This window comes from Ascidiella aspersa, chromosome 6, assembly GCF_963924565.1.
Source record: "Ascidiella aspersa chromosome 6, kaAscAspe10.2, whole genome shotgun sequence".
NCBI lineage: Eukaryota > Metazoa > Chordata > Ascidiacea > Phlebobranchia > Ascidiidae > Ascidiella > Ascidiella aspersa.
Genome location: NC_139452.1, coordinates 12,706,599 through 12,727,715, shown reverse-complemented (window position 1 = coordinate 12,727,715; position 21,117 = coordinate 12,706,599). Strand labels below are relative to the sequence as shown.

Genomic DNA, 21,117 nt, shown 5'->3' with positions numbered 1-21,117 from the left:
CTATACAATACAAAAACTATGATTTGAAGTTCAATAGTAAGTAAATTTGTCTTCTCAAAACTAAAGAGTTTTACTAAATAAACAAAATAAAACTCAAATTTTACCTGTTAGCCCAACTGACTCAGCGACAGCCTTGGTGTGTTTGCTTATCAGTTGTCAACCGCTTGAGGGGAGAATTGATGTTCCTGAGTTTGAATTGGTATCAATTCATCACTCTCACTGGGGGATGCCTAAAAACAGCAAGACACTGCTAAACTTTTCACATTATAGATTATAGAACATAATTTAATAACCAAAAAGTTATCAATAAACAGCAGGATGAAAATAATTTAGCAATATATTACCTGATATTAAAATTGCGATAAAACGTGCCATGCTAGGACAGGATGCTAATATTCTGTTTATTAGTTGGAAATATGGCAGAGACATTGCTTTGGTTGATAGGCACAACATTTATTTAAACCACCAAAAGGTCATTCAAGTTTCTTGATTTTTTTCCAATTGTTATTTATTCACAACCTGTTTGATGAATTAGAAATAAGCAAACAAATTAAAAAATCTTCATGCACTTACTTTGAGGAGGAAAATACTTTGTAATTTATCTCTTTTGAAATTGTGTCAAACAAAAAAACGGACATATTTTAAATTCATTCTTCCAACAAATTATTCTATTGAATACAATTATAAGATTACAGGTTGCTTATTCTAAACATTTTGCCCTAGAATCCATGGCAAGCTAATAAAGAGAATTAAAGGTAAGAAATAAAACACTTTTGTTTTGTAACAAGATAATTAACATACACAACAGTTGCCAAAACAACCCTTTAAGAAATATTGGGCGCTGGTCTAGAAGAATACTATCAGAACGCACTTTATTTGGGTTAGGGTGCGGGTTAGCATTCGGGTTAGTGTGGGTCAAGTATTATTATTACATAAAGAATATAATAATACTTGACCCGCCCACACCCTAACCAAAATATTGTGCATTAATTTCACAACTGTGGTAGGATTCTAAACCAGCGCCCAATATTGTTTGTAAGTTAACAAAATATAGCATCACACACTTAAACAATACACAAAACGACGAGATAAACATACTGCAATTTAACTCTAAAGCGACTGCGGGTTCTTAAGCAAAATTATTTTTTCCCATAACAACGCATGTGCTGCTGACCTCTACAAACACGTTGTGGCAGCTGCAAGTAGCTTTGTCGCGCAAAAAATGCTGAAAGTTTGAATCACAGCAACGTGTGTCGCAAAGTATGAAATCCAAAATAAGGTGAAACTAGCGCACAGCATCGTAAAACTGATAACTATACAATCAATTTTAATTACAATACACCTTGTGTCACTAAAATGTAGCTTGCTTGCCTTTGCTATTGAACATATGACTGCTTAAAAATCGTCACTTAACAACACATAAACCGAAATTAAGTAGAAGGTGAAATGGGCAAACCAAAAACCTTACAACACGCATACCGAAAAGCCACAGTGGCCTGGACCTACTCTGGAGTAGGGCCAGTGAAAAGCCACCTTTTTGGCGGAAAGGCGGCTTTTTCGGAGGCAAAGATGGCCAGGCCACCTTTGAAATCGTGCATGCCTTATCGAAAACATCCTAAACGTTTATTCAGTTGTCTATTTATCAAAAATGTAATGATTGACGAATTGTAAAATCGTGCTCGACTTATTTGAAAACATCCTGCATTGCAGTTTCTTGCGAAACAGTTCTGTCTATTTATCAAAAATGTAATGTTGACGAATGGTAAAATCGTGCTCGCCTTATTTGAAAACTTCCTGTAATGCAATCCCTTGCGAAACAGTTCTATGGTCTGTTAACCAGATTCCAACTATCAGTCTTGTCCTAGCCCAGGGTGGTCCAACTTATTTTCATCGCGGGCCAAAAACAAGGTTTATTTTATCTTGCGGGCCAATGTTTTTAAATTGCGATTCTTGGCTTATTGCTGGCAATTATACATAGTCTATGGCGTATATACTAACTTTATGGAATGTATACCTTTGTTCAGTTAGGGTAGTTATGGCATAATTTCAACACCACAAAATTAAAAAAAACAAAAATTGGAGTGATATTGCTAGATTGAAGCAAAGCTGACTATCAGTTCGCGGGCCAACTTTGGCCCGCGTGCCTGCAGTTGGACCACGCTGTCCTAGCCAATAAGCAGAATGGTTGCTGCTGCAAGGTTGAGTTGTTGTTTTCTGAGCTAAGGCTTAATACGAAGCAGAAGATGAACAATTCCATTTGAATAAGTTTCTACCTTGAAGTAGGTTGATTCATCGGGAAAAAGACACTAATGAGACTTGAAATTAACAACGTTGCTTCACTCTATAGCAGTGATTCTCAACCTTTTTTAGAGCCAGAGCCGCATTTCAAACCTTAAGTTTGCGAGGAGCCGCATGAAAACAACAGTAGGCATGTAATTAAAAAACATTAAGAAAGCAACAAGAAAACAACAAATATACATTACGCTAGCCTAGGCTAACTAATTAGCACTGTTGAAACAGCTATTTCTTATTGCCATAGCTTGTCGATCAAGACTAAATATATTATGACGTCACAAACCACAAAATTATTTTAAAGAGCCGGACGGAAGTAGCCCGGGAACATTAGTACTTCGTACTTGTGATCCTTGCTGATCAAATTCATTCACTTTTAATTTATTTTACTTCCTTTGTTGCAATTCTGCTACTACGAACTAATTTTTCACTCCGTTAGTGAGAGCCGCAAAATGTACAGTTGAGAGCCGCATGCGGCTCTGAGAGCCGCGGTTGAGAATCACTGCTCTATAGCCAACGTTAATAACTTGAACGAATGAACCTAGAACTAAAAACTTCCTAAATAAGTTGTAGGCCTACTAAACTTTTACCCTTCAAGAATTTCGCAATTCCTAAAAACTTATTTAATATCGTTCTGTTGTTATGTATTAATCAATGTAATGTCTTATTGCAGGCAGGGCCGGATTAAGGGTACTGTGGGCCTAAGGCTAGTTACCAGGGAAGGGCCTAATTTTGCAAACGATGCTACAAAAAGTAGTAAAAATACATACATGAAAAATTGAAATTATTTAGGCTACTGCAAAATAACACAAACATAATATAAAAACATGTAATAAATGTAATTAAGTGTCATATAGACTCATTGTGGAAGCTGTGGGACCAGTGGGTCACTTTTAACGTTTTTGCATCTGCAGATTTTTTATTTACCTCGTAAAAAAGGACTTTGAGGTCGTAATGTGAAGTTTAATCTACCCTTCAACATACAACAGCATTTAACTCAAAATGTAAGAAGAGAAAAGTTGAATAAGTGCACCTACTAATTTTTAATTATTTAACAAATCAGTCGTTTTAAAATTAAACTAACTTATTAGTTAGTCATTGCAAAGCTTGTTTTTGACTCCGCCGAGGTATTTTGTTTATATTCGACTAATGTTTTGTCACTACATTCGCCGAGATTATTCCTAGATTTTTATTTTAATAATGCGTTACTATTGTTTGGCAAATACGCTGTGCATACGCTAGCTCAGGGGCACAACCTATTTCTAGTCGCGGGCCAAAAACTAAGAAAGTCCTCCGCGGGCCGCACAAAATGTTAATTAAGAATTGTGTTTTTAAAATGTTACAACAAATGTGAATCAGGCGGGTCTCGGATCTTTTGCACCTAAAGATGTGTTTAATTACGTTTACGGAGGAAGTTAAGTGTTGACGCAAATTAAAATTCGAGTCCACACCTCGTCATCCATACTACTTATGAAAAATGTGATCAAACTACTTTGAGGAAAGGCAATAACCTTAATAGTTAATCTATTCAGCGTTTGCACAGAACGTAAATAGTTCTTAAGTCGTTTGCAGCATAAATGAAACGATTTATTTACCTACTCACACACAAGGCACATATTGACTCGACTCAGTCATTAGTTTTTAAGCAAAAACTGTACTGTACTGATAATTGATCTGGATCACTATCAGCCTTACAAAAATTTAACCTTAAAAAATTGAGGGCCGAATTTTTCCAGGGCCTAAGGCTATAGCCTTATTAGCCTATTGGTTAATCCGGCCCTGATTGCAGGGGCTAATGTTAACCGAGCACGTATAACCTAGGCCAGTGGTCTCCAACCTTTTTAATAAGCGACCCCAATTTAAGTAAAAGGAAATCAGAATTTAAATTGCGACCCCATTTTGTTTGCAGATAGGAATAAAAGAATATATATAATAATGCTGGAACTAAGTAACAGGAGCAAATATGCGTAAATTATATACATTTCCAGAGAACTGTGGCTACATATTTGCACCAAAGTGATTTCTTTTAGGAAGTTTTATTTCAATTATGAATTTGAATATAGCACACGAACGAACACTAAAATTTCAATTTGTTTCAACACTCTTGCATTTCGTGCTATGGTTGCGCCTACATAGTGTCCGGCAGTTTTAAAAGCGCGGCTCCACTTTGCATAAGCATAACCGCATGCCATGCTCTACGTCAAAGCGATTTACGATGTTTTGTTTTTAAATAATGCTCAGTGCGCTGAATTTCATTAAACAAAGCCATGTGGTTGAAAACGGAAAAAGTAGTTAACTCACAAGACTTGACAGAGTCGGGTAAGTTAATTGTATTGAAGTTAAAAAATAAATATTTGCTTAAATATTTTCTACCTAGCAGCTTTTGAGAGTTAAAAACACCTTTTTTGTGTAGAAGAAACAAAAGCTTATCTTTGCTCCTACTCAGGCACGTTTATTAGTGTGACGTCACTGTAAAGAAAACGAAATACATAAATCGTACTAAAACAGCAAAATATGGTGAGTAAAGGCGCGACCCCAGAAAAATTTTAGGCGACCCCATTTGGGGTCACGACCCATAGGTTGGAGACCACTGACCTAGGCATTAAGTTAAAATAGAAGCTTATCTATTAAACCCTTTTAACGCAACATAACAAGTTTACCTTTGTTAGCCTTAATTGAGGGTCTTGGTTTTTATGCTTTCAGTCGTGTATTTAATTATTTATCATGAACTTGTATACTGCAACGTTGAAGAGTTAATAGGCAGATATCCTTGTCCACTATATAGCATTTCTGTAGGCAAACAATCGTGACATAGACCCATTGGGAAAAGGGGAAATAATATACACCAAACTTTTTTGGAAGTCAGCTAGCCTACTTTAATGCACTTTGTTAGAAGTGGCGTGCTATGGTGAACGTTTGTTAAATATTTCAAGTGACGCAACGCCTCCCAATTCCGAGAAAAGTGCCATTTTTTACCATTTTTTACCGTTTTGAACGGTGACAAGGTTCTTGGAAATCGGCGTTAGGTGGTCTCTAAGGTAATGATAGGGCAAATTTGAGTATCTGCAGGAAAAAGGACGAGCTGTGTTAGATTATATCCTTGTAAGGTTGTTGACAAGACAGGGTGGCTATTGGCCGTAATTTAAACAAGGAACAATAGGGTATTACCAAGATGTTAGTAAGTAAGAAGGTGTTAATAAAAGTAATGAAATGTTATCTGTTGTCATCAGGCAAATGCTTTTAGCAAAGAGTTGCGTAGGAACAGCGAATAATATGGACTACAGTAAACACAATCCAATGGTTGTTGAAAGGACACCTCAGATGCACATGGTTTATTTCTGTCCATTTTAAAAGCCTATAGTTGAAATCTGCTTTGTACTCTTAGAGGTTGTTTTGCGTTGGACTGTTATAATATTTGGAACACATCGCTCCGGGTGCAGCTTTCAGAGAATAAAGTGGAATTAACAACATGGATGGTCAGGATTCGCTAACACTTCCCAGCATTAAGACTTTTATTTTGGTTTTGACACCCATTTTTCTATTACCTCTTCCAATATGCACTGCGAAAATAGTAAGTTCGTGTTTTACTTTTTTGGTGTGATGTTTTATTAAAATAATTTTCAGCCTAAAAATTGGTGCATTTCTAGCAAAATCCTGTTTTTCGCCAATACAACTTTGTTTACTTTCTAGGAGTTCGTCTGTGCTTACGTGATCCTGTTAATGGCAATATACTGGATGGCTGGTTGTCTTTGCATCGGTGTTACCTCTTGTATTCCCGTTTTCTTGTTTCCAATTACTGGTTATTATGTTCAAAATAATGATCAACTTTAGAATACTATTATCCGCGAATTTATAACATAAATTTTGACTCCCCATCCATATATATGGCTCTTTTTGTGACGCCATATATTATGGCTCTTCTGATGAAATAATCTTGCTTGCAGACAAAAGCTATTATCTCTGAGCATGATCTGAAGAAAACTGCAATGGCCACGACCGCTTTATATAAAACTGCAAGCGGCCACAATCGCTTTATATTTCCGTCTTTATTACACATATTAGCAAATTTTCGGCGCTTCGCGCGAATCTCTTTTGATCCAAAATGCCCTATTCTTTCAATGGAACTCCGTAATCAAAGTCGTGCAAACTTAGCTAATTCATTTTGGGTGGGTCCTGTCCTTTTAATGAGGACAAAATAAACGGTCGTGCTCAATTTACTATTGTTTGCCAACCATAACTATATGTAAAAAAGTATTATATGGCTCTCATGGAAATACAACCATGAATATTTGACTTTTAAGGCTCACTTAGCTAAAAAGGTTCCCGACCCCCGCGATAGAACAACATAAATACTGTTAAGTAAACATCAATTTGCTTGTTGTAACACAAAATAATCGCAGATAGGTAAATTTCAAGCAATTAGCCGAAAACTGTTTGATGAATGTTTTAAGTCCACTTTATATTTTTAGGTTTAAACTGTGCAACCACTAATAACTTTAATTTACGTGCGGTAGCCTACTCCAGGATATTTTGTTACAGGTGTGATGAGCATGTCGGAAGTCACTGGCGTCTTTCTTTTCCCCGGCATATGGCTACTCATTGGAAGTCTGATACTCGCAATCTCGGCACAAACCTCTAAACTACATCTGAGGATCGCTCTTAAAATCCTCTTAACAATTGGAACGAGTCCAAATCGGTTTGTTCTTTGCTGTCAGTAACTCAACCGACATATTGAATTCCCTAAGGGAATGTAAAATATTTTGTGTCGCAAACCATAAAGCGCTTTTAACCTGTGGGCCAAGGCTAACCAAACGTGGCGCGAAGCTTTTTTCAGTAAACTTGTTTTGTTTTACTTGTCGCGGATATAATCTATACCCTGTGAGTTTTTTTGTAATAGATTTTTTAATAGCATTTTAACTTTGGTATAGGGTAAATTGCCTAGTGTTGGAAGGTTACGCAGTTTTTCCGAACGCAAATATACCTACTTTTTGCTATTTATTGGCGTTAAATATATGTACTAAAAACTAAACCGTGTTCTTTTTTAAGATGTAATGAAAAATGCAATAGCCAACATGTTGTTTGTGTTACTTTTTTCCGCCACCACACACCATGTTATTGGTCCTAAAAAAATATAAATAAAAGTCGGCTGCGAGGTAAAAAGATTATGATGAAGGTAGCAATGCTTACAAGTTGGCTATAGTTTCTGACTGCTGATTACGAACGACAAACTATGCATCCTGGTAAATTGCTGTGCTTTAGCTTTCTTGTTTCATTACTATACTATAGCTTATAGTGTTTCTTAACCTTTTTTACTTAGGGGCGCACCTAGAGGTATTTGAAAACGTTGCGGCGCACATTACGAGCGAAGCGAGCGCGAAATTTTTGAGGTGTATCTTAATTTATCTTAAATTGCTAGCCATTTTGTATTATTTAAGGCGTAAAAATGACGAAATCGGTGGCCAAAATAAGACCAATACAACCTTTTCTAACCCAAACACCACCATCTAACCCCAAACACCACCCATAACTAACACCAACTCCCCGACTATTTTTAACCCTAGCCCAATTGCTAACACCACCAACTACCGCCTATAAGCCCAAACAGAGGCAAGGAATTCGGGGCCAAAACAGCGACGCCCAAATGTCGACAGCAAACGGCCTATGCCAGACATGTGTCCCTCAATCATCCCATACCTTTTCGCTATAGTCCTGGGCGTAATTTTGCCTTATTCCGATTAATTTGGAGCTTAATTCGACATGTTGAGGTCTTATCTAGACTATTTGAGATTGTATTTTGTCGTGGTCATTAATGCGAATTTGGCGTAATTATGCCGGTGGTCTTGGTAATATGGTATTATGGAGAATCTGACTTAGATATTGTTGCTTTGTAGGTATTCTTGTGTTTTCTACTAAGCAGTACTGTGGAATAAATGAGCTAAGCCTAATAGAAAAGCAAAAATACATGTTTTATATATTAAACTATTTTTTCCTTTTGCTCGCGGCGCACCTGGCAGCCTTCCATGGCGCACCGGTTGAGAAACGCTGCTTATAGCCGCTAGCAACTTGATATTATGTCGATTATTCAACGAAATAGTATCTATTCGATTAGAAGTTGTTTTAGTTTCCGTCTACTACTAGTATAATTGCTATTCCCTAAAACACAATTTGTCACCTATAACTGACAATTATTTTTCAGCTTATTGCTCGGTTTCATGTTGACCACGTTCGTTATGTCGATGTGGATTCCCAACATTGTGACCGCTGCTGTTATGCTGCCTATTGTGGAGGGTGTCATACTAGAAACGAAATCCCAATACAAAAGCAGCCCGCCTGATGAAGATTCCAGCTCGGTGCAGGTACGTGAGCAGCAGGATCATAAAGTTAAACCATGTTAAATAAAGCCATTGCACTCAGCAACACAATAATTTTATGTAATTCATTACTAATTAAATAACCTAACTGTTCTTGAATTACTGTTTTAATTGCACCTAAACAGGGCCACCATGTCCATTCAGATGCCGCTTCGGCTCAGCCGGTTTAAGTAAATCCATATTTCCGTGAGTTACAACTAAAAAGCAAAAACACAACTCTCTCTCCCCAAATGCTAATTGCTTTATTTAAAAAATTGAATCGCGATTGGTCATTTGGATTTAAGCAAATTATCGCTGCTCCGAAACTAAAGTGTTGCTTCCCAAGAAAATAGTATTCCGTCCATGTAGGTCATTACCATTGGCCCGTTCATCAGCTCTGTAGGCCTACAAGAGTATTATTCAGTTAAAGGTATAAATCGCACTTTGTCCTAAATTGCTGAAATGTATTCTGATTTTTATTTGTTGTGCGTTTTTTTCCGTCACAAATTCTTGCCCTAAAGTTTTTAGCGTTGTTCTGTATGCAACTATGCATTCATCATGTTGTTTGTTACAATTCAGGCAATTCCTTTTTTGGAAACGAACAAAGAAAGGGACGAACAGAGTAACAATGTTAAAATCGAACGTGAAACAGGGGACAAAGATTTGGCGGATGTGATAGTCGAGACGGAGCTTCGTCCAAAAACGGCATCGCAAAGCGACGTGCGAGAACTTGACGATATCTTATTAATAGAATTATTTTTCGTTGCAAAACTGGATTTTTGGCAGAATGACAACTTTAGACAGTTCACGGTGGGATTGTTTCAGTACATTTAGGCATTTTTAAAGTTTATGTCTAAATTACAAAGGACATCATTTTTTAAAGTTTATGTCTAAATTACAAAGGACATCATTTTTTAAAGTTTATGTCTAAATTACAAAGGACACCTGAGGCGTACTAGCTGTAATTTGGTAGTTTTTGATAAATCGGTAGCCTAACGCGGTGTTATTAGCTAATGCACCTAAAAACTTGGGCAACTAATGAATTGTACTGTAATTGATTTTATCATTATTATTAAAGCGTCTTAACCTGTACCCAAGGTATGGTTTGCCAATGACATGACTTGAATTTACCAGTCCAAAAAAAAATGACTTGTTCAAATTACGGTTATGTATGGACTGATTTGGCGCTGTCTAGACCTAAAGTCAGTTTGCAAACCTATATGTTTAAAAAAACGCTTAAATTGGTCAAACGAGACCTATCCGTATTCCTCCCCTTACAGGCAATGCTGAGAAGGTTGTCAAAATGCCTGACGATTGGTGTGCCTTACGCGGCGACAATCGGAGGCAATGCTACGATCACCGGATGTGCTCCAAACATAATAGCTGTGTCAATTCTAAAGCGGTATATCATAGTTTTTATATCCCTATCTGAATTCTTTGTCGTTTACTTCGCCTTAAATGATGAAAATACGTCGAAACTACAATTTTTTATCAAATAGCTTTCGTATAACTTAACAGATCCGATTAAATAAGTATTGCTAGGAAAGTAGTTACTCTGCAGATCATCGAGCGTAACATTATTCTAATTTGTTTGCGCCTCAAAACTTCAGAAAAGTTGGATAAAATAATTTTTGCCGAAAAGAGCACGTCGTAATTATAAGTGTATTATATCTGGCAGCAACTGCATATTTATGTACTGATCAAAGCAAGGTGCATCTTAACAAAATAAATAAAAACTATAGTTTATCACATTGGATTTACCAATTTGGGTATGTGAACCACAAGCCCAATACGATATGTATTTAACGTTCAAACATGTGAATAACATTACGTGTTGAATTTGCGAAAAAATACAAACATGCGCCAGACGCAGGCATTTTTGCTATTTTACACTCAGGTCATTTCCAGGAACCGACGAGATTTCATTCAGCAATTGGTTCGCGTTGTCCTTTCCCACACAACTCTGCACAGTGGTGGCGTGCTATATATGGCTTGTCTGGTTGTTTACTGGTTTTCGGTTAGTGACTGCATTAACAACATTTCATGTGACAGATAGATTATGTGCGAATGTTGATCCATAACATAGGGCAAGTGGAAACATTGACGTACGCCACAAGCTGACACTTATTCAGCAGAAATAGGATAGTTTTACATAACAAGATATTGTCGGCTTAATGTTACAAAGGGTAAAATAAAAAAAATAAGAATGAAAACAAAACTGTAAAATAAACTAAGCGATTTCAATCGGCAACAAAGCTATTTCTATAAGACTCCCTTCCGAATGATATATTGCTACACTAGAAACAAAAGTGTAATGTAACGTGCACATAGGCTACATATGTGTGTTAACCGCTGTGATCTAGCCCTTCTGAACTTCCTTTTAGACCAACGACTACGGCTTACGTATCATTAGTACACTGAGCCACAGACTCACCGAATTTGTATATCAATGATGTAAGCATGGCAGGCAAGAAAAGTAACTAGTCTGCAGTGAGGTTCGAACTCACGACCTCCGGTCATACCGGAACCGTCGCTCTGCTGACTGAGCTACAGGGGCTCAAAGAGGAGCAAGTCGAGAAACAACCATACACCAATACAATACTTTATTGATAAACATGTTTGCTGATGCAAAAACTAGACTCCGAATATTTGACGATTTTTTTCAATAACAAACTTATTTTTTTATATTTTGGATTATAAGATTTTGTAAAATACCTTTGACAGCTCTTTAAGAACACGAACAAACCGTCCTCATAAGGATGTGGAATTATCAGGAGCGAAGAAGGTTTTAACCAAACAATATAAAGAACTTGGATCTCTAAAGTAGGTTTGTTAAGCGGAAACATCTTCAAATCTAACATCGTAAGATTTCTGATTGTTTAGAACTGTACAAACATGTTTTTATCTTGCACCAGGCGCGGAGCCATGGCCTGGTGCCCCCCAAAAAATATATTTTGCTAAATTTTTATTACTTAAACTAAAAAAATCGCTTCGCACGATCTTCTGTCTGTTTTTTCGATGTTTTTATCCGTTATGAAAAATCTATTACAGCCCAACGAGCCATGATTAGCCTACTTTGTCATAAGCAAGGTGTGGGTAATAAACTCCTTATTCAAAGAACTTGCGAATGCTATTAAGTTGCCTATTGGTTAACGTAACCCTTTTAATCAAAAGTTTATCCAACTAAACCCGAGTGTTTGCAATTTTATTCGCGCGTTTAGACCGATTTTCAGCTGCGTTTTCTGCACTAGTTTGCTTGAGAACAAGTATAGGTGTTTGTAGAATATTTGTTTTTTGACGTCAGTGATGAAGTAACATTAGGACGATGTTCCTAAAAAATGGTGACCCCAAATGGTGGCAAATGTAAATATAAAGTAGATATTGCTAGTAATAAAATTAAAAAAAAAACATTGGTGCAATAAGTGGGGAAACCTCCCTCAAAAACAAAAAGTTCGCCGCGTTTTGATTTTCAAAATTAAAGTCTTAGAATGTGATAAGTTAAAGTGCTGCGAAAACAACTTTTTTTGCTTATGTCATTGTTAACTGCTGTTACAGTCACGGTTCTCAACTGAGGTTCCGAGAGACGCATGCTGCAAACCCCCATGTATTATGTGAGAACAAACTATATACTCAGCAGTGTTACATTGTACCTTTCGCAGCGCATAACACACAACATTATCAAAACACTTACAATGAGTTCGCAATCTAAATAAACGTTTTACAGTAAATGGAAAGAGCAACATTTCCAAATTGAAATACATAAAAAGACGCATTTTCTTCTTTGTTGTGGTCGATTGCTAACAACTGAATTTTTGTTAAGCTCGTTGATCAACGCGGCTGCGCTTGTAAAATTAAGTTTGGCTGATATACTAATGTAGTTTGAGAGGCTTTTTCTTTGTGCTAGCTGGGAAGAATGCTGGGTGATGATCGTATTTGCAGTGACCATCGTGTTGTGGTTTACAAGAAATCCAACGTTCCTTCGAGGATGGTCCGTTCTCTTTGCCGGCAAAGATGTTAACGACGGAACAGTAGTGATGGCGACCTCGTTTCTTTTGTTTCTTATTCCCAAAAATAGGCCCGTAATTTGGAGCAAGGGAAGTAAGTGATTTGTTTTAACACCTGAACACCGTATAAGGCAGTATTTCTTAACTTTTTTTGAACCGTACCGCGCCCCTTGGTCATCGTCCTGTGCCTTGTGACCCCTCAGATATTAAATAATGATCGTACCTTTAGCAAGTCGGTATTTTTTAATTAAATATCAGTTAGCCAAACAAAAAATAATAAAGGTGATTTCTAGGTGCACAAAACGCGAAAAAAATGCGTTTATGTGGTTTAAATGGGCTAAACTTTAATTTCGGAGAAATGACAAATTGGACACACAAAACTATGCTCGTGCATACAATGTTGGCTTTATGAAACTGATTTCGTTAAACATGTTATGAGGGCATTGACTTCGCAGTTTGTAAGACTGCATAGAAAATTATAAACCATTTCCTTAGACACTGGTGTAACTTAGATATAAAACCATAATTAACACCAAACGTAACATGGAATCAATAAAATCACTACCAATAAGAACCACTGGTATAGGGTTGAGTATCTTTACTTTGAGGCAAAAAATTTGAAACAAGTGTTCTCAACTTAGATTCAGACACTGTGACATGACTTCCAGTGCCAGTGGTTCAAATAAGATGTTAACAAATACCAGCACGCGGGCGTTTAAAGTTACAATACAGTTTGTTTTTATTTAATTGTACTAACCAGGCTTATTTATTGTCTAAACTCTAAAATGTTTTCAAAATAGTTTGCAAAATCAAGCGAGATAATAATTTAATTGACCTTTATTGGAAAACGTATATTTCGGATTTTGCAGAAAAATTGTACGTTTTTGCATCTCAAAACAATAATCACGACTGATTTGGAAATATATTTTAGCGTTAACTGATCTGTTTTGTTAGTAATTGTGAAAAATTCTTTTCCAACTTACTTTATATTTAAAGATTACAAAAAGCAAGTTAGAACGACTGTCCCGAAGATATTGTCGTGGAAAGATGTGAACGATCGTTTTCATTGGGAGATAATCTTCATATTTGGCGGTGGAATGCTTATAGCTGAAGGCGCCAAGGTGATCTTAAAAAAATTTCGGCGTGGATGATATCGATAGCACTTTGTTGTGGAAAAATTGATTTAGTTATGTTATTTTTTAAATATTTTGGCTAGCACAAAACTTTTTTTCTGTATTAATTTCATGTTCACATAATAGCATTTTTTTTCATTTTTACACCCTCTCACACCGTAAACAAGTCATTACAATATTGTCATTTAGGCAGTTTGGACAATGTCTACCCTAACTTATAGTATTGTCAGTTTCATTTTCAAGAACAATTTTATTGTGTACATTTTCAAAAATAAATTATACTTTTTGTGAAGATGTCATCGCTGGGACTTGTGAGCATCGCAAGCTTTAGTATAATGTGCCAAAAAAAACTTAACTGAACATAATTTTCTAGGTTCCAAGCTCATTAAATATTTCTCCCCAGAAATCCGGGTTATCCTACTGGTTCACTTCCCAGCTGGGGTTTCTGTTAAATTCCCCACCCTGGCTGGCCTGTCTCACGCTTTCCGTGGTTGCAATGTTACTCACGGAATGCATCAGCAACACGGCCGTAACCAACCTCATGTTGCCAATAATCATTCAGCTGGTAAGTGCTGCGTCATTATCTTGAATAGGTAGGGATGATGCCTAACTGGTTTCTTAAAATTAGAAACACAAGTTATTGTCTAAAAACTGTTAACAGTGTTGGGAAAAATATATTCGAGAGTGTGTTGTTTTTAAAAAGAAATAGCAAGTATATTGTTAAATAAACTTTGTTCTTGCGATAGTTTAAGCAAAAACCTAATTTCACCTTGTAAATTCCATGTCATTTCAAAAAGTCGTTTTCAATTTGTTAATCGCTATAAATAAAACTTTAACTTGTCATTTAACATTCAAGGCGATTTCTATGCGAGTCCATCCCTATTATCTCTGTCTGCCTCCAGTTCTGTCGACGTCACTGGCGTTTATGTTGCCTGTAGCAACACCTCCTAATCTGTTTGCCTATGCTACTGGTAACATTGAAATCAAAGACCTGGTAGGTTATACTTTTTGCACGAGTTGGCCATGCAAACTCTTACATTTGACTTTGCGGAACACTACTATTGGGTCTACAAGTAAAATAGTGATTCATTGGTGTTGTAAAAAAAAACAAAAAAACAGTCGTTTGGCCACGTAGCAATCAAACTGCGTAACATTCACCCTTAAAAATTTACAGGCTAAATATTCAATTTAATAATTTTTTTTGTTTTGTTTTAATTTTTTTTTTTTGTTTTTTAAATGTTGGGACACAGCTACTGGCATAACCAAGTGATGTAACGAATGACAGGCGCTTGGAAACTCTTGTCAATCTACGTTTTTGTAAAACGGTGTCTTAGGCATTAAGGGATCGATATATGACCTCCAAAATGGGGTATAAATTACAAATACAATTTGTTTCGTAGCACTGCGTTGCGCGACATAAAAACACTAAAATATTTCAAGATGGTGTCACTTTTCGTTTTAATGCTATTTATAGTTTCCTTTTGTTTTAATATATTTTTGTCAACTTCTTTGCACATGATAACTTCGTTTTGGATAAGTTTCTTAAAAAACAGTTTGTCTTAGTTTTTTTGCATTTGTAAGGCATTGCGAGCAGTGTTTACAGAACCATATTACTTCTATTAATTTTTGATTCAGGTGAAAGCCGGATGGTTTATGAACCTGATTGGGGTTGCATTCATCACTCTTTCGATCAACTCCTATGCAATCGCCATATTTGACTTGAGCGAGTTTCCATCGTGGGCGAACAACACTCACACGTAAAATTAAACAATAAGTATAGGCATCTTCATTGACAACAAATCGGCGCCGACATCAGATCGTCGCGTTATCAGTATTCTTCCGATACTATAGTATTAGTATCTGTGCTGTCACAAATTGCATTATCCCTGTAAAACTCTACCAGTTTAAGGTTGGCCAGCACAGAATAGCAACTTCAGGGTATCTGTCCTAAAAGTTTGCGACAGGTGCCATTTTGATCGTAATTTATTTGGACGCCCTATGTTTCAGTCAAGTTGTGCAACCTAACTAAGCGTTATCAACCAAATTTGTTTATAATTACATAGAATTCTTAAAGGGAAATTAGGGTTTCAAAGCGCCAAAGCAAATGTTAACCTAAAATACTCGACGTTACAGTAAAAATATGCTAGAGCAACGCAAGAGGCAAAAAATGTCAATAAATTATAAACAGCTTCCTGTACTTGATTCGTCGTCGCACTATTAGTGAAGTCTTGAGCAAGTTTTTATTTGGCATTACCAGTTTCTATTTTTGTTTAATAAGGCAACATCAGCGCAGCACAAATTGAGCTCAATGGATAAATTACTATGTTACGATCAAATTTGTCTGTTGCTGTGTTACATTGACATAAAAAATATTTTTGTGCGAATATTAACGTACAATATTAGATTAAACACATTTCAACCCTTTTTATCGTTAAACTTAAATACTGTTGATAATTTTAACATCTTTTAAATAATATCCTTTTCTAGAAACGTGTATTTCTTCTCATAAGCTCTCTTTTGTCGTACTGATTTGTTTTTCTGTTGAGCTTAATCGTCTATTATTAAAATATTAAATGAGGAAATAAATCTTTGCAATAAAGCTTTCATATCTTAAATTAATAGTGGCTGATACATTATGAGACACCATATGTATATTGATATTTATCAAGAGTTTTATCATTTTATCAAACGACAGGACGATTTAATGACTCTGGATCCCTCTTTTAGATCAGGTCATATAGCATCCCAAACTATTGGCTGTGACAAATGTTGCCGTATGCTGCGGAGAATTGTATCAGTTCTACACAACTTGTTAAAACTATAAAAGACATATTTCTAGACTTTTGATATGTAATGTAAAACGCAACTCCCTCTGAATTCTACTTCAATTTAAAATGTTTGCGTACAAAGAAAAAATGGTCTGTTTATTCCATTTACTAATGCTGTATTAAATTATGGGATTTACAGATAAGAAATATAGGAATCCCTGTTTAGACCAAGAGTCCGAACATTTATAGGTGAAATGTTTCCTGGGTTAAAGCTTAATATTCATTATTTTACCTTACGTTGAAATACTTTTGACCAATGGTTTTCTTTTTGCATACCAAGTCCTAATTTCGAAATCAGTTGGCATTGTGTTGTACTGTTGTCGAACTTTCACACAACCATGCTCTTTTAGGCCAAACTTAGAAGATGTCGCTGACCATTTCTTTAAAATAGAATTTAAACGACCAAGACTAGAACCAACGTTAAAGAAATTCGTTATAAATGACATGTTGTTATGTATAAAAACAAAGAAGTTAATATTTTCCGGAGAATTATGAATTGTTGCGTGCGTACGTTTTGACTGCATAGCGTCCATAGAAGTTTTAGAACATTGCCTCATTTTTAATTTAGGGTTGGGATTGACGCTGCAGTTCGGTTATAGTGTCAGGGTTGGTCATAAAAAAAATTGTTCCCCATATTTGCATTATTTACATGATTTATTTTGTAGTGCATTTAAATTGCTTTGAAGTTCAAACAATACCAATTCCTAAAAACAAACCTCAAAAACTAAAACTGTGAGAGATATGTGAGTAAAAAATTATTCCATTTTTTGCTTTAAAAGTTGTCTTCGATTTTCCTTGAACAAGTTGGAGGTAGTATGAAATTGGAATATTTTAACAGTATATTATATTTAAAAAATATGCCATGCTATTTTGTCATGAAGATTTTGCTATATTGCTAATGAATGATGTTTTCCAAATTTTACCTAGGTTTAGATAAGCACCCAACGATCTATAGCTCGCGCAATAAAAAGTTTCGGCAATAAAGCGCCGCCGACAACCGAAGCGACGAAATTGTAACAAACTGGTGCGTACCTGCGAAACGGAAAACAGACGCCGGCGAGGCTTGACCGGCACTATAGACGACTGACCGGTCAGACGGCGCTATGGCCGGAATGGCCGCGTTGTCGCCGCCTTGCCTTGTTCGCGCAAGAACAGACGGCGCGTCTGCAAAGCGACGGCCGCCAGTCAAGTGCTTTCATATTCGCCGACGACGTAAAGGCTTTTGCGACAGCAACCTATTCTACACGGAGCTAGCTAATTTTATGCATGCTTTGTTGTCTTAAGCGTTTGAATAAAACAGGAGGATTTTTACTTCGCCCTTCATACACGCTGATTCTGTTCGTCGTACTCCATTGAACAAAATTGGTCCTCCACGAAGTCCAAAATCAATAAACTTTATGCTGTTTTTTAACCCGCTCTACTCGTTCGGTAGAACAACAGATTGCACGTCCACATTGGATTATATCAGATAAAAATTTACTAGTCGATTTTGTACGTTTTTTATCCTTTGAGTATGTAGTTTGTAAGAGGCCTTAACGAGCAGCTGGCTCCATATTTTTTATATATTAAGGCGGAAAAAAGTTAGTGAATTGCGGTGGGCCAAAAATAAAACCAAGCAGACTCTAAGCTGTTGAGGCCTTCGTGCAAAATAAACAATGCGATAAAACATAAGCTGCAATTAATATTTTGAAAGTGGCCATTTGCTTTCCACAGTGACCGTACAAAGGTCTGAACTGGCTCTTGGCAACAACAGTATTTTATGGTAAACTGTTTTTTCATAGTTAACTTTTTTTGGTAAACTTTTTCCTCATAGTGTCTTGAAAAGGCCTGCTGTTACGTTTTTAGCAATAAAATAACCAAACCCGGCTTTGGAATTGGTCATGTCAGCCGCAGGCAATGGTTCAATAAAAGGCTACCCCTCGTGTTAAAATAAATAAGTATTGCGCTTTCCACAGTGACAAGGCGTGGTATCGCCGTCTGGGCGGTCATCTGCGAGCCCGCCAATTACACGGGAGGCGACAGCAGGTTGCATTAAGCTGCTCCGTCGCAGCCTGTAGGGAAGCGAACCCTTGAAACGTGCCGCCCACAACCTGCTTGCGACACTTGATGTGAAATGCAGCTCTATAGCTTTGAACAAAACCCCGACGGCGCCGTAATGTCGAAATGCAAACAAGCGGAGGATGCCCTCGCATGAGCGTTGAAAAGGTTTGCAGATGTCGGACTATGAAACAACGAAAGCGATATACGATACAACACTAATTATAACTATTAATCGCGTCGTAAGAAAAGTTGTTAGGCAATTTAAGTTGGCGACATAATAGTAAGATAGTTAACTTTAATAGCTCGTAACTTACGTATTTCACGAACTTGCATTTAAGTAATAAGGTGAAGGGCATGCGTTTTCCAGTTTTTATTTTTTTATTATTTGCGGAAAGAACACATAGATTTAAATTAAATTTTTTAACAATTAAAAATATGTTAAAAGCGTCTCTTAAAATTTGGTATTTTTTCTGATACACAAATTAACTTTTAAGGAGGTGTGGCTAATATAAAAAAATGGCGATCTTTACGGCAAGGTATTTTCAATCCTAATTTTACGGAAATCCTTAAAACCAGCGTTTTGCTGTGTTTTTGCTGTACTTCGATTTCTCAGAAGCTGGCTTAGCTGGTGGTATTCCAAACGTATCTCTGTTCCGCACTCGCGACACCCGTATTTGTTTACACGGTCAGAGAGTGCGCAGTCATCGGTCTTAATTCGACCACTTTGCCGTCTTAATATGCCGGCGCTCCTGTCTCTCTGTGACAAGGCTACATCAAAACATACGCCTTGACAGAAATTTTCCAATACGAGCGGCGGTGCCCATCGAATCTGAATCTCCCCAATTTGCAGCATTTTGCGACGACCGCTGGTAGCCCAACGACACCTCGTCACGAGCACCCCCTTTGTCGCGTCACAAGAGTCGACGCCGTGCGTGCGTCTCGCGTCGCTTAGCCAAGTGCCGGCGCTCGGTTTGATCCGATCGCTCGTCCCGAGTCCCGGCTTGCGACACGGACGCGACGCGTTTTCGCGCGACGTCGCGACAAAGTCTGTCGCGGGCCTCACAAATCGCCCGTAAGTCGCGGCGCACCAGAAATGAACGACGTTGGCGTTCGCAATGGCAGGTGATTTGTCTCGGGTGGCGTTTGATCACTGTGTTGTTCCCCAGGACGACAACATGTAATTCTGGTTTGGGTCGTTCAGCTTTTCTCGTTTTGAAGTGTATCGGGTTTGAATTAAAATTAAGATTTTCCCTTTTTCCGACGATTGCTGTGTTGTTCTCCGGGACGAGAACATTTCTGGTTCGGGGTATTCAACTTTTCTTGTTTTAGAGGGTATAGAGTTTGAATTAAAATAGTAAGATTTTCTCTTTTACCGAAGATTGCAAGTTATTTTTCTGAGGTGCGCTTTGATTTTATTTGACAAAAATCTGCAGAAATTTAACTTGCGTTACAACACACAATAATTAAGTAGTAAGATCATATGAAAAATCACTAATTCAGAAATGTGCTTAAATCCAACACCGCGATATTTCTATAATATCAACCCCGAAAGTTCGCCGGAGAATCAAAGCATTTGACCATTTCAAACAAGGCGCCGTACAAAGGCAAGGAACCGTAAAAACAATCTTAACTCTTATCAAACGGGAAACGCGATAAAAAGGCGGCGGAAGAAAGAAGTTCAGAACAAGGGCGACCTTGAACGCGCTTTACAACGTATTTCCGGTGGGCTTGTCAACTTCAAAACAATGTGCAAGTGGTGGCTGGGTAATAATGGAAAGCGCTGTCGCCAACCTGGCCGCCTTAAGACAATGCGCCTCGAACGGGCAACAATGCACCTTGTAATCCGCATGAACGGGACAGTCCCGGCGTCGCGTCATCAGCCTTTCGAGGGGCGAGTCTTTGTGTCGTCACAGGCACTGAGCACCGGCGCTTGGGGAGCACGCGCCAAGGCGTCGGAGAGGGAGGGGCGGCCCGACGCTTTGGTCTGTTCGAAGGCGGATTTTTTCGGCAACGACGCTCTTCTTCTCTACACTTGCTCGCTGCATAAAACCGGCGCAAGCAAGATGAGAGCATCACAGTTGGTCGTGTTCACCTAAGCCCCGAGTTTGGTTCAATCATCGAGTTGTGCTCTAAATACAGAGCCAGAATAATTAGCTGTTGAAAGTTGTTTGTTGTTGTTTTTTTATCTTGTTCATTTAGTCGCCAATGTAGCTCCTATAAGCTGATGTTTTGAGTCATCGACCCCGAGCTAGATTGGACATTTGCTTTAGCACGATCGTCAGTGAGCTGTTTTTCTTGCTTAGATGCGTGTGTGTCTGCATTAATAAAATAAAAAAAATATGTAATTTAAAAATTATGATTGGTTACAATCAAGTTGTTTTTGTTTTTTAAAATCGGTTTTGATTTAAACTATTTTTTTCTGTTTTTAGCGGTTTATGTAAAAAAATTTTTTTGACAACTTGCAATGAAA

The 21,117-nt window shown here is 37.3% G+C and overlaps 1 protein-coding gene across 1 annotated transcript; it reads left to right on the top strand.

Annotated features, from left to right (window-relative positions):
* Positions 1 to 5,761: 5,761 nt before the first annotated feature.
* Positions 5,762 to 15,540, top strand: LOC146139930 (Na(+)/citrate cotransporter-like). Its single transcript, XM_083392562.1, has 13 exons — positions 5,762 to 5,863; positions 5,983 to 6,091; positions 6,832 to 6,988; positions 8,489 to 8,648; positions 9,222 to 9,362; positions 9,923 to 10,044; positions 10,540 to 10,659; positions 11,367 to 11,465; positions 12,547 to 12,740; positions 13,643 to 13,767; positions 14,183 to 14,344; positions 14,636 to 14,773; positions 15,415 to 15,540. Exons 1-13 carry the CDS (start codon positions 5,762 to 5,764, stop codon positions 15,538 to 15,540), a joined length of 1,755 nt encoding a protein of 584 aa, XP_083248688.1.
* The last annotated feature ends 5,577 nt before the right edge of the window (positions 15,541 to 21,117 follow it).